Below are 14,540 nucleotides of genomic sequence, written 5' to 3'. Positions count from 1 at the left end.
TGCAGTGAGCCGAGATTGCGCCACTGCACTCCAGCTTGGGCAGCAGAGCAAGACTCCGTCGCAAAAAAAAAAAAAAAAAAACAGATGAATGCATAAAGAAAATGTGGTACATATGCACAATGGAGCAATGGAGTACTGCTCAACCATAAAAAAGAATGAGATCCTGTCATTTGCAACAACATGGATGGAACTGGAGGTCATTATGTTAAGGGAAATAAGCCAGGCACAGAAAGACAAATTTCACGTTTTTTTCTCGTTGTTGTTGTTGTTGTTGTTGTTTGAGATGGAGTCTTGCTCTGCTGCCAGGCTGGAATGCAGTGGCGCAATCTCGGCTCACTGCAACCTCCGCCTCCCGGGTTCCAGCAATTCTGTCTCAGCCTCCCAAGTAGCGGGGACTACAGGCACGCACCACCACACCCAGCTAATTTTTGTATTTTTAGTAGAGACGGGGTTTCACCATGTTGGCCAAGATGGTCTCGATCTCTTGACCTCGTGATCCGCCTGCCTTGAACTCCCAAAGTGCTGGGATTACAGGCGTGAGCCACCACACGCATGTTCTCATTTATATGTGGGGTCTAAAAATGAAAACAATTGAACTAATGGAGATAGAGAATAGAAGAATAGTTACCAGAGGCAGGGAAGGATAGTGGAGGGGTGTGGAAAGGTAGGGATGGTTAATGGGCACAAAAAAATAGAAAGAATAAGATCTACTATTTAATAGCGCAACAGGATGACTGTAAGTCACTAACTTAACTGTACATTTTAAAATAATTAAAAGAGTATAACTGGATTGCTTGTAACACAAAGGATAAATGCTTGAGAAGACAGATACTGCATTCTCTATGATGTGATTATTACACATTGCATGCTTGTATCAAAACATCTCATGTACCCCATAAATATATACACCTACTATCTACTCACAAAAATGAAAAATTATTTTTTAAAAAAGAAAGTTACTTTAGATTGTTTTTCCCCTATTTTTTATTTCACTGAGAGCAGTGACAGATCAAATAGCAACCAAACTCGTGGCAATTTTCAAATCATAGTCTCTAAGTAGCAAGATACAGTAGTTGCTTCGGGCTTCCCAAACACGGGTCTGCAGACTTGTATATTTTCACTGGTCCACAGCAAAATAAGACAAATTAGAATAATAAAGTGGTATTTTTTCTCCCATCAAGTTAAATTTCTATAATTTAAAGGACTGTCCTTTATTTTGTGATTATGTCTTGGTTAAACTTTTGGTGTTCTTTACAAAATTACAAAGATAGTAAATGGTAGCTGAAGTTTTTTTTTTTTAATTTCCTTCATTAGACAAATTAAAAATTGACAACTCTGTGTTGGTCACCAAAATTTCATTCTTTAAATTAGTTCATAAGTGCAAAGCTCTCAGAACAACTGATATGAGTCAGGAGCAGGTCCTGATGTCGGCACTCTCTGAGAGGCCTCAGGAACATTTGGAACATCACTGCCTGCACTGAAATGAAGGTCGGTGTGTCTGACGCCACACACTCTTTGAAGTCTGTTTGGAGCTCAAGTTCTAGCTTTCTATGATTCTGGATGTAAACAAAAATCTAAAAATCTAAACCATGGCATAGGCAAGATGTGAAAGATATATTTATGGTGCAAAAACTCTTTATCCTAAAACTGCAGATTTGAGATAATATATTTTGAGAGTCTTATCTGTTATTTGAATTAATTATGAAAAAACTTCAAATATGCAGTAAGGGAAGAGAAAAGGAGTAGATGTTCCTATGGTAAAAAGCCCTGCCTCCTTCCTAGAAAACTTAAAAGATTTGCCACCTGCAGTTGAAATTAAAAATTAGAAAAAGTAGGGACACACTGCTTACAATATATTTAAAAATGACTATGTACAGTGACAAAGGTTGGAGGTATGTTTTAGAGTTCACTGGGCCTTGTTTTCTGTAGAATTGCCTAAATTCATTATAACAAAAAGAAATGCCACGTAGAGAACAGCAAAGAAACATACAAAGCCAGTCCTATAGGAGCATTCTTCATCCCTCCATCGCTGCGATGGATGCCCACAGCTACAGTCCACAGGCCAGCAAGGTTAAGAGCAGCCTTAGCTAAAAGTTCACCCTCAAAAGAATCGGTCTCTTCTGATTTAAGGAGTCAAGCACCTGGTGGCCTCCGGTTGTGAACTGGTTTCTGGCTCTGTTACTCCTGCCTGCCCTCAAGCTGTCTCCTTGGAGTTCCTTTCACATTTAAACAGCTTGTCATGTCAGACCCTCTACTCTGCACTCAGACCACTGTCCTGCTCAGGCACAGCCACCCAGAGCTAGAGAGAGGAAGCAGGGAAAGAAATCCAAAAGGATGGGTGGTAGAACAATAGGAGACTAGCGTTTCAAACCACCTCTCCCTTCCCTGCTCTGATATCCCGGGTTAGCTAAGCAACTCTGGCCAACAATAGCTCTTGGGTAGTTATCTAAGAAGTAGCTGGTGCTGGTCAGGCCCAGTGGCTCACACCTGTATCCTAGCACTTTGGGAGGCCAAGGCAAGCAGATTGCTTGAGGCCAGGAGTTCAAGACCAGCCTGGCCAACATGGAGAAACCCCATCTCTACTAAAAACAAAAACAAAAACAAAAAAAAAATTAGCTGGGCATGGTGGCGGGCGCCTGTAATCCCAGCTATTCAGGAGGCTGAGGCAGGAGAATCACTTGAGCCCAGGAGGCAGAGGTTGCAGAGAGCTGAGATCATGCCACTGCACTCCAGCCTGGGCAACAGACCGAGACTCTGTCTCCAAAAAAGTTGTAGTTGGTGCTTTAAGGGTGTCCCATTTTCAGTTGAGTTCAGCTCAGCAAACATTAACTAAGTGCCCCACGTATCATGCCCTATACCTGTACTGACAGAACAAAGGTCAGTGAAATACTGTCCCTAATGCTTAAAAAGTTTCTAGTCTTCCTGTGTTTCATCCCCCACTGAGCAGGTAGGTTCTGAATTCAGTTAACCTCCAAGCCACCCAGAAGGCTAAAGGGGCTTCTGATCCAAAGAGGTAAGGATCTGCCATGGGAAACAGGCTCTAAAGAAACACAAGAATCTGTAGAAAATACAGAAGGACCGGCAAACAGCAAAGACCAGTAGCTCAATGGAAAAAGAATTTTCTCAACACGACACTGCCAGCTGGCCCATAACCACCACCCTTCAAGCTGGAAGGAAGAATGAGCCAGGCCTCTTACTCCTTTCCTCTTCCTCGTCATTCCCACACATAGAGCGGGGAAGAGAGGAAGAGGGAGTCACAGAGCAGCCTCCATACTTCCCAGCCTCAGCTCTTGACCCACCACCCCTACCCCGCTTCACTGATATAGCTCTAGGCAGGTAAGAACTCTACTGAGGGGGCCCCCAAGGTCTGAGGCAGCAACAACAGTTGCTGCTGCTGGGAAATTGACCAGGGGGTATAGGGAACCCAGCCATATCCACAGCCAGCACATACGAGGAAAGAAACGGTGGCACTCACTACTGAGGGATTCTGAATAGAAAGTCTGCGGACTCTGATCCTGAAACTACCACGTGTGATGAGGCTTTGGAGCTCAGCTACTTATCTAACAAAGTAATATATACTTGCCGTCGCTGTTTATTTCCAATAACTTAGCTTTCTTCTCCTCATGGGTGTGACATTCCTCATCAGAATCAGAGTCAATCACTACCACGGAGCTGAGTGATGAAACAGGAGAAAAACAAGAGAGAAGTATGAACACAACAGTCTTCTTTTTCATGGCATTTCTCACCTTTTCTGATCTTGACCACTTGTCAATTTTTTGTTTCCCACAGTAACTCTGTTCCCCTCCTTTGGAACTACTCAATCCTTCCATTCTACCTGATTTTCTATCTTTTTCTCTTTTTCCATCTTCCTACATCTTTCCATCTGTCTCACATCCTTCTAAAACGAGGAGTCTGTCACATACTGAGAGTGAAATGGGCTCTGTCAGATTTTATGTATTCAGATAGTTTTGGCACAGTGGTAAAATTGATCAGGGAGTTGTCATCTTTCTTTATCAAGTTTGAGATCCAGTTGTCTGAGAAGGGTAGAGGGCCACAGATGGAGAGAGGCAGCCTCAGAGTAGGGAGTTTCTCTTCAGTGCTACTCTCTGCAACCCCAAACCAGCACCACCCTCTTGAACTGACGGACTGCTCTGGTAGGTGTCAAACTCAGCAGTGCACCTGCACCACCCAGGGTGCCAGTGGTAAGCACCCCCTGGGGTCCTCATCCTCGGCTAATCCTGGTATTTGGCTCAGAAGTTCCAGCAGGATGAAATTGGCCACCTTCCTGTCCCCAAACAGTGTATAATAAGTATAATATACTTTCATAATGAAAGAAAAATACTTAATACACTGTTACAGGACATGTCTGCACCTGCTACAGACACACATGTTCATCTGCTTCCACCATGTTTACCACTTTGACACTGCCAAGTTGATGTGCCTTTGCTATCCTATTGACTACTCCATCCTTAAAACTCTTTTCTTGATTTCTGGGACAAAGTCGTCTTTTGGTTCTCGTCTCACCTTTCCATTCACTCCTCCTCACTCATCTTCCTCGACTCAATCCCAGGACTTATCCCCAGCCCTCTCATGCCAATACAATCAATTATTAATTACACCAGCCCAATTCATTATATTGAGCCCAACTTCTCTTCTGACTTCTAGCTCCACAGTTCCAACTTCCTACCTGGATATCCTGTGGGCAGGGCTGATATTTAGTCAGTATGCAGAGGTACGGCCTTACCGATTTGTTTATTGATGGTGTCTGTCCTGACCAGCAGGCAACCATCCTGACTAATTCCTGCCTGTGCTCTGTTGGTTGTTAGAAAATTTTGATTATCAGCCCTGCCTACAGGCTCCTTGATTCTAGCATGCCCAAAACCAAACTCATCACCTTCCTCCCAAATCTATTCTTCCTATATCCCATATATAGATGGCACCTGGGACTGGACCAAGACCTGTGGGCACTCCTTGCAGGTCCCTTAAAACTGATTTTCTTTAAACATTTGTTCACCATCTATCTAGCAGAGGCTGGAAGAAACTATTTTTTCTATTTAAAACTCAGATACATTTTAATTATCAAATAAGGACTTCATTATGTATAATATTATACACTGGAAGACTTCTTAGGAGCCATGATAGAACATTTAAAATATAAATAACAGCAATGGAAATACTCTGCATCTTGATAGTGGTGATGGTTACACTACCATATATGCTTGTCAAAATCCATCAAACTGTACACCTAAAAAGGGTGAATTTTACCATATATAAATCATACCTCAATAAACCAGACTTTAGAAATACAATTAACAAAACTGATCATCAACGATTAATAGCTTTATACATTATTTGGCTCTAGAATTTCAGCTGATTGCAACTGCTGACTTTATTTATTTATTTATTTATTTATTGAGAGAGTCTCACTCCCACCCAGGCTGGGGTGCAGTGACGCAATCTTGGCTCACTGCAACCTCCGCCTCCCAGGTTCCAGTGATTCTCGTGCCTCAGCCTCCTAAGTAGCTGGAATTAGAGGCACATGCCACCACACCCTGCTAATTTTTGTATTTTTATTAAAGATGGGGTTTCGCCATGTTGGCCAGGCTGGTCTTGAACTCCTGACCTCAAGTGATCCGCCCACCTTGGTCTCTCAAAGTGCTGGGATTACAGGCGTGAGCCACTGTGCCCGGCCTGCAACTGCAGATTTTAAATGACATTTCACACATTGGTGTCAGGAGTTGGTGGCTTACACGTTATAAAAATACTCAATAGAGATAAATCAGAGATAGCCAGAACAAAAATTTTCCCACTTCACAGCACTATCTGGCTTGATGGGGGGAACAAGAATGACCAATTTGCATTTGTACAGTAATTCAAGGAGTCAATGTGGAAAACAGTTATGTAGCACCATACTTCATATTTACTCCAGCAATTTTTTTCAGCACCCCCTACAGTTTGGCACCTGGGAAACACCCCTCCATCAAGCTCTGGCTAGAACAGAGGATTCATTAATAGGAACAGTAGCAGGTGAGGCTGAAAGAGAGGTTATGGCCAGATCACAGAAGGCGTTAAATATTGGGGTAAACAGCTTGATTTTTCTATTACGAGCTATTTGAATTGGGGATTGATATGATCAAAGCAGTGCCTCAGGAGATCCACCTACAAGTGGTACACCGACTGGATCAGAAGTAAGAGATCAAGGTGAGGAAGCCACTTAAAAAGAAGAAACAAGCTGGGCACGGTGGCTCACACCTGTAATCCCAGAACTTTGGGAGGCCAAAGCAGGTGGATCGCTTCAGGTCAGGAGTTCAAGACAAGCCTGAAAAACATGGTGAAACCCCATCTCTACTAAAAACACAAAAATTAGCCGGGCGTGGTGGCATGTGCCAGTAATCTCAGCTACTTGAGAGGCTGAGGAGAAAAATCACCAGAACTCAGGAGGCGGAGGCTGCAGTGAGCCGAGATTGCACCACTGCACTCGAACCTGGTCGAGCAAGACTCAGTCTCAAAACAAAACAAAACAAAAAACTAAACTAAACTAATCTAAAAACAAAAATAAAAAGGAGCAAACACCAATAAGGGCTTAGACTAGTAGAGCCTGGATGTTAAGGCATAGTTCACAGAGATACCTCAAAGAAGAAACTGACCAGTTAGATAATGGGTCAGGCATAAGGAATCTAATGTTTTCAACCTGGTTGTGATGTCAAACAGCCATCGTGATCCTGCTGAGAACCACAAAGTGTCCACAGAGGAAATGTGAAGTTTACTCTTAAATTTCCTTAGACAGAGCATGGGGTTTTCCCCCCCTTAATTTAAAAAAAAAAAAAAAAAAAAAAAGTAAAGTTTTATTAATTCTCCTACTCACCTCGCCTGTCTCTTCGGAGCTCTTCTGGCCACAGCTAAATCAGAGAAAGAGGGCATTAGAAAACATCTGAAGCATGAAAAAATCTGGGTGCCTATGTCTTTAACTCCCTAAAACCAAAGTCTATAAATTAGAGCTGCTTAAAATTTACATCTCCCGTGAAGGATAGAAAGGAAATAAAAGTAAGGAAACCCAGAGCCAAAAAAAAAGGAGGAAAGTAAGTTGGAAAAGAAGCAGAGAACCTCCTCCACTCCTGACAGTAGGGAAATTTCATTTCACCGACCTAAAGAGAGCCCTAGAGGTGACGAACTTAGAACCAACTTAGGCCAGACATCCCAAATCACAGTTGAGTCATCTCTACAAAGACACTTCAAAATGTTCCTGCTTTGAGTGGACTCTACTTACAAGACCCACTGGTGTCATCACTCCTTGACTGGACATTAAGGATGCAACTGCAAAAATAAAAGAGATACTTTATAAAAGGAGGGCTATCGACGCCATAAGCAACCAATTATCAAAAATCCCAAATAAGTGAAGAAAACAACCAATCAGAATTCCTGAAATGCAAAAAGGTTTTAAGGGCTTTAAGCCCTTAGGAAATTAGGATCACAACAGCACAAGTGAACAAAAATTGGAAGCAATGAGCTGCTCAGTCCTTACTGCTGAATCAAAAACACGGGAAGAATGTTAGCTGAGTATCATTAGCTATCAGTGAAAAGCCTGTTTTCTGCCAAGTAATTTATTTCTATTTAAAGGTATGAAAGAGACGCCAGGCATGGAGGCTCACGCCTGTAATCCCACCAACTCAGGAGGCTGAGCGGGGAGGATCGCTTGAGCCCAGGAATTCAAGGTTGCCGTGAGCTATGATGGCGCCACTGCACTGCAGTGTGGGCGACACAGCAAGACCCTGTCTCTAAAAAAAAGTAAAATAAAAAATAAAGACATGAAAGTGAGTCTTGAGAAAAGAGCCTCGGGGGAAAGGACTTGAGGATGAAGAGATTGCAGTCAAAAATTAAAGGGCAAAAGGGCAAGGAGGTCCCCATTAAGGGTGTACTTCTTGGAGATAGCCTACTGTTTGGGATTGATATCTAGGTAAATGGACAACTACTGAACCCCGTTTCATGCAGAGCCAATGAATGGATGGTTTCAAAGCTGCCACTGCTCCCTGCAGTGAGCCATGATGCTGGGGCCTCTTGCTTCTCTGTCTTACCTGCCAGGGGTCCCAGCACTCTCTCTCCGCTGCTCTGTGGCAGGCTACTTTGCCTCTTGCTATCACTTACGAGAGTTATGCAGCACCACCTGAGGTGAAGCCAAGCACTTCCTGCTCGGAACCCTTCAGCTCACCAGACAGCAGCCGGCTGGACATCCACTGTCAGCCAGATCCAAACTCCAGCCCAGGGGAGTCACACCGCAGTGATCACCACTTCACCGCCACTGCCACTCCTCCAATGTGGCGCCTGGCTACATCATAGGTCATCTTGTTATTAGTTATAGTGACACGTAGTCCACAGAGGTTATCAAAATGCTAAAGGAGGGGGACATAATAGCTCTAAGGAAGTCCAGGCTCTGCATACTAAAAGTTAGACTTAGGCCAGGTGCAGTGGTTCACGCCTGTAATCCTAGCACTTTGGGAGGCCAAGGCAGGTGGATCACTTGAGGTCAGGAGTTCAAGACCAGCCTGACCAACATGGTGAAACCCCATCTCTACTAAAAATACAAAAATTAGCCAGGCATGGTAGCGTGTGCCTATAATCCCAGCTACTCTGGAGGCTGAGGCAGAAGAATCACTTGAACCCGGGAGGTGGAGATTGCAGTGAGGTGAGATCGTGCCACTGCATTCCAACAGAGCAAGACTCAGTCTCAAAAAAAATAAAAATACAAATAAAAACTAAAGTAAACTAAAAATAAAACTAAAAGGGAGTAAACACTGATAAGGGCTTAGACTAGTAGAGCCTGGATGTTAAGGCATAGTTCACAGAGATACCTCAAAGAAGAAACTGACCAGTTAGATAATGGGTCAGGCATAAGGAATCTAATGTTTTCAACCTGGTTGTGATGTCAAACAGCCATCATGATCCTGCTGAGAACCACAGAGTGTCCACAGAGGAAATGTGAAGTTTACTCTTAAATTTCCTTAGACAGAGCATGGGGTTTTCCCCCCCTTAATTTAAAAAAAAAAAGTAAAGTTTCATTAATTCTCCTACTCACCTCGCCTGTCTCTTCGGAGCTCTTCTGGCCACAGCTAAATCAGAGAAAGAGGGCATTAGAAAACATCTGAAGCATGAAAAAATCTGGGTGCCTATGTCTTTAACTCCCTAAAACCAAAGTCTATAAATTAGAGCTGCTTAAAATTTACATCTCCCATGAAGGATAGAAAGGAAATAAAAGTAAGGAAACCCAGAGCCAAAAAAAAAAAAAAGGAGGAAAGTAAGTTGGAAAAGAAGCAGAGAACCTCCTCCACTCCTGATAGTAGGGAAATTTCATTTCACCGACCTAAAGAGAGCCCTAGAGGTGACGAACTTAGAACCAACTTAGGCCAGACATCCCAAATCACAGTTGAGTCATCTCTACAAAGACACTTCAAAATGTTCCTGCTTTGAGTGGACTCTACTTACAAGACCCACTGGTGTCATCACTGCTTGACTGAACATTAAGGATGTAACTGCAAAAATAAAAGAGATACTTTATAAAAGGAGGGCTATCGACGCCATAAGCAACCAATTATCAAAAATCCCAAATAAGTGAAGAAAACAACCAATCAGAATTCCTGAAATGCAAAAAAGGTTTTAAGGGCTTTAAGCCCTTAGGAAATTAGGATCACAACAGCACAAGTGAACAAAAATTGGAAGCAATGAGCTGCTCAGTCCTTACTGCTGAATCAAAAACACGGGAAGAATGTTAGCTGAGTTATCGCTAGCTATCAGTGAAAAGCCTGTTTTCTGCCAAGTAATTTATTTCCATTTAAAGGTATGAAAGCAACACCAGGCATGGAGGCTCACGCCTGTAATCCCACCAACTTGGGAGGCTGAGCGGGGAGGATCGCTTGAGCCCAGGAATTCAAGGTTGCAGTGAGCTATGATGGTGCCACTGCACTGCAGTGTGGGCGTCACAGCAAGACCCTGTCTCTAAAAAAAAGTAAAATAAAAAATAAAGACATGAAAGTGAGTCTTGAGAAAAGAGCCTCGGGGGAAAGGACTTGAGGATGAAGAGATTGCAGTCAAAAATTAAAGGGCAAAAGGGCAAGGAGGTCCCCATTAAGGGTGTACTTCTTGGAGATAGCCTACTGTTTGGGATTGATATCTAGGTAAATGGACAACTACTGAACCCCGTTTCATGCAGGGCCAATGAATGGATGGTTTCAAAGCTGCCACTGCTCCCTGCAGTGAGCCACGATGCTGGGGCCTCTTGCTTCTCTGTCTCATCTGCCAGGGGTCCCAGCACTCTCTCTCCGCTGCTCTGTGGCAGGCTACTTTGCCTCTTGCTATCACTTACGAGAGTTATGCAGCACCACCTGAGGTGAAGCCAAGCACTTCCTGCTCGGAACCCTTCAGCTCACCAGACAGCAGCCGGCTGGACATCCACTGTCAGCCAGATCCAAACTCCAGCCCAGGGGAGTCACACCGCAGTGAGCACCACTTCACCGCCACTGCCACTCCTCCAATGTGGCGCCTGGCTACATCATAGGTCATCTTGTTATTAGTTATAGTGACACGTAGTCCACAGAGGTTATCAAAATGCTAAAGGAGGGGGACATAATAGCTATAAGGAAGTCCAGGCTCTACATATTAAAAGTTAGACTTCAGCTGGGCACGGTGGCTCACGCTTGTAATCCCAGCACTTTGGGAGGCCGAGGCAGTCGCATTGCTTGAGGTCAGGAGCTCAAGATCAGCCTGACCAACATGGTGAAACCCCACCTCTACTGAAAATACAAAAATTAGCCAGGCCTGTTGGCGGGCGCCTGTAATCCCAGCTACTCGGGAGGCTGAGGCAGGAGCATCACTTGAACCCAGGAGGCAGAGGTTGCAGTGAGCCAAGATCCACGCCACTACACTCCAGCCTGGGCCACAGAGCGAGACCCCATCAAAAAAAAAAAAAAATTAGACTTAGCCACTTCTTTACGGCTTTTCATTTGGCCTAGAGGCTGATACTGTGCTGCCTGTATACTTTTCCAATCTTTCAAAATACATGATGGCTCAACTCCTTGATTAAACTTCCTATGCATTTCTCAACCACTGTACCTTGGACTTAGTAGTAGACTTCAAGTTTTTTTCTTTAATCAGGAAAGAAACCTTTTGCTGGCTGTACGGTTTCCCATGGATGGGTCAATATGTGATGTTAGTTGTCAGTAAACAGCACTATATATTATATAAACTAACAGCTGATTCAGACTTCATCCATCTTTTTACATACTTTTGTGTTACAAACACACCTATTTTTTTGAGAGGTCAGGCAAAAGGAACAAAGGATCAACATGAGGCAAAAAGTTACATGACAGAGAGCCCCACCCAAATCCCTAATGGCAAAATATCAAATTCCAGGTGGGACAGTAACCAACAGGTGAGGTAGTCCAAGGAAAGCACTAAGGAAGAAATACATGGTCAAAAAGAAGGCAGATTTTGTTTGGTATCTTTTCCAAGTAATATTCACCACCAGGGGAACAAGTCCCTAGAATGTATTTCAAGGCTCATGTTACTATTATTAGAAAATATACGCAGGTGGCTGAATGCAGTGGCTCACGCTTGTAATCAGCACTTTGGGAGGCTAAGGCGGGAGGATTACTTGAGCCCAGGAGTTCAAGACCAGCCTGGGCAACATGGTGAAACCGTCTCTACAAAAAAAAAAAAAATCAAACAACGAGGCTGGAGGGTTGCTTCAGCCTGAGAGGTCGGGGCTGCAGTGAGCCATGATAGTGCCACTGCAGTTCCCACCTGGGTGACAGGAGTGAGACCCTGTCTTAAAAAAAAAGAAAATAAATGCAGGCTAGCTGACATGTTAAGAATAGGGGAAAAGGAAAAAAGGAGGCTGGGTGCAGTGGCTCATGCCTGTAATCCCAGCACTTTGGGAGGCCGAGGTGGGTGATCACCTGAGGTCAGGAGTTTGAGACCAGCTGGGCCAACATAGCAAAATCCCGTCTCTACTAAAAAATACAAAACTTAGCTGGGTGTGGTAGCACATGCCTATAGTCCAATTTCTTCAGAGGCTGAGGCAGGAGAATCACTTGAAACCCGGAGGCAGAGGTTGCAGTGAGCCAAGATTGCACCACCGCACTCCAGCCTGGGTGACAGAGCGAGACTCTGTCTCAAAAAAAAAAAAAAAAAAAAAAGGAAATATATGCAGGCCAGGTACGCTGTAGTCCCAGCTATGCAGGGGGTAGGAGAGGACTGCATGAGCCCAGGAGGTGGAGGCCTCAGTGCACCATGATCACACCTGTGAATAGCCACTGTACTCTGGCCTGGGAAATACAGCGAGAAACCCCCCACCACACCTCGTTAAAAAAAAAGAATATATGCATTGAAGGAAGAAGAACCAGAACTCTATCATGAAAGGACTAAGAAATAACATTGGAAGGCTTTAAAGATACATTAAAAAAAAAAAAAAACCTCAAAAACTATAGAAGAGCTGGGAGCAGTGGCTCATGCCTATAATCCCAACACTTTGGGAGGTCGAGGCCGGAGGATCACTTGGGAGCAGGAGTTCAAGACTAGTGTGGGCACCATAGCGAGACTCTTTGTCTTTACAAAAAATATTTTTAAATTAGCTGGATGTGGGATCCTCCCAGCTACTCAAGAGTATCCCTTGAGCCCAAGAGTTCGAGGCTGCAATGAGCTATGATGGCATCACTGCACTCCCACCTGGCTGACAAAGAAAAAAAAAAAAAACTTAAAAAAAAGTTATAAAAGATCCAAAAAAGATCTATTTTATTTTATTTATTTATGAGACAGAGTCTCGCTCTGTCACCCAGGTTGCAGTGCAGTGGCGCGATCTTGGTTCACTGCAACCTCCACCTCCTGGGTTTAAGTGATTCTCCTGCCTCAGCCTGTGGAGTAGCTGGGATTACAGGCGTGTGTCACCAAGCCCAGCTCATTTTTGTATTTTTAGTAGAGATGGGGTTTCACCATGTTGGCCAGGCTGGTCTTGAACTCCTGACCTCAGGTGATCTGCCGGCCTTGGCCTCCCAAAGTACTGGGATTACAGACATGAGCCACCACGCCTGGCCAGATCTCTCCTTTAAAACTTTAAAAGACTATAAATCATAAAGATTATGTATGCTTTTATATGACTACAGAAAAATCTCTGGAAGAAATACTGCCAAATTATTCAAAATTATTACCTCAGAAGAATGGGAGGATGCATGCATGTGAAGGCCGACTTTCACTTTTTACTTTATATGCTTCTGTACTGCTCATTTTCACCACAGACCTATATTCCCTTAGTAATTTTTACAACTCAATAAATATATTATAACATGATTAGGATATCTGTGGTTCATTCATTCACTAATTAGACATTTATCGAGCATCTACTATATACTTGGTACTGGGGCTACAAAAAAGAAAAAAAGAATGACTTCTAGGGATCTCACAGTCTAGTGGCAAAGACAAAAAAACAAATAGACAATATTCATGAGCCTTACTCTAGAACAACAGGAATCAGAAACTGCATTTTTGGCCGGATGCAGTGGCTCACACCTGTAATCCCAGCAATTTAGGAAGCCAAGGTGGGTGGATCCCTTGAACCCAGGAGCTCTAGACCAGCCTGGCCAACATGGCGAAACCCCATCTCTACTAAAAATACAAAAATTTTAAGAGCCAGGCATGGTGGCGCACACCTGTAACCCCAGCTACTGGGGAGGCTGAGGAACAAGAATCACTTGAACCCAGGAGACAGAGGTTGCAGTGAGTTTGCAGTGAGCTGAGATTGTGCCACTGCACTCCAGCCTGGGCGACAGAGCAAGACTGTTGAAAAAAAAAAAAAATCCAAGAAACTACATTTTTAACAAGCACCCCCAGGCAATTCTGATCCAGGAAGCTGGCAGACCACACTTTCGGGAACACCAGTTAAGTGTGACAGCCTTCTTTTCCTTGAAATCAGGAATTGAAAATATCAATAGAATGCTAATTAAGTAACTTTGGCATTGTCAAGAAATTTAAAACATAGCCAATCCACTAGGTGACCCATTTGCTTTTCTGATTATTTTAAATTCAGCCTAACAGGATAATTTTTAAAATATAATTTTAAATATATTTTAAATATCATATCAACAAGGCTATCTTGTAATAGTATTGACAAAACAAAGAATCTTGCTTGGGCTAAAAAAGACTAGTCAGTGGGCATCAGAGAGTACCAATTAGGCTTATCAATGAAAACCAGACCCCCATCTCTTGCATTATGCATTTCGGTACAACTTCTGCCTTTGAAGTGCCAATCCCTCCTTCCCCACCCGCTTCACTGTGTTAATGACCTTGTCTCATAAGACACTAGGATAATAGAAGCAATCAGCTAGGAACTCACTCATCCTCCCACCAAGAAATCTCCAGAACTAACTGCAACCATACTAGACTCTCCGCCTTCTCTATCACTAACAAGGGAACACAGTGTCCCTACCACTATCAAAGACCAATCCCTCCCTTGTACTTTGGACCTGTCTCCCCTAGCCTTCCCAGGGATTGTATTCCAG

At 43.5% G+C, this 14,540-nt stretch overlaps 1 protein-coding gene across 2 annotated transcripts in view; it reads right to left on the bottom strand.

Moving 5' to 3' along the window:
- Window positions 1-14,540, bottom strand: part of GCNA (germ cell nuclear acidic peptidase) — a 37,420-nt gene that overhangs the window by 12,026 nt on the left and 10,854 nt on the right. For both annotated transcript variants that reach the window (XM_034949764.3, XM_055106743.1), the window contains exons 3-7: window positions 9,478-9,524; window positions 9,071-9,104; window positions 7,268-7,314; window positions 6,866-6,899; window positions 3,584-3,672 (exon numbers count right to left, since the gene is read on the bottom strand). In XM_034949764.3, coding sequence (XP_034805655.1) covers window positions 3,584-3,672; window positions 6,866-6,899; window positions 7,268-7,314; window positions 9,071-9,104; window positions 9,478-9,524 — 251 coding nt within the window. The remainder of the gene's footprint in view (window positions 1-3,583; window positions 3,673-6,865; window positions 6,900-7,267; window positions 7,315-9,070; window positions 9,105-9,477; window positions 9,525-14,540) is intronic.

This window comes from Pan paniscus, chromosome X (genome assembly GCF_029289425.2).
Source record: "Pan paniscus chromosome X, NHGRI_mPanPan1-v2.0_pri, whole genome shotgun sequence".
Lineage (NCBI taxonomy): Eukaryota > Metazoa > Chordata > Mammalia > Primates > Hominidae > Pan > Pan paniscus.
The sequence above is the reverse complement of the archived record's forward strand: the minus strand, read 5'-3'. Positions and strand labels throughout refer to the sequence as shown.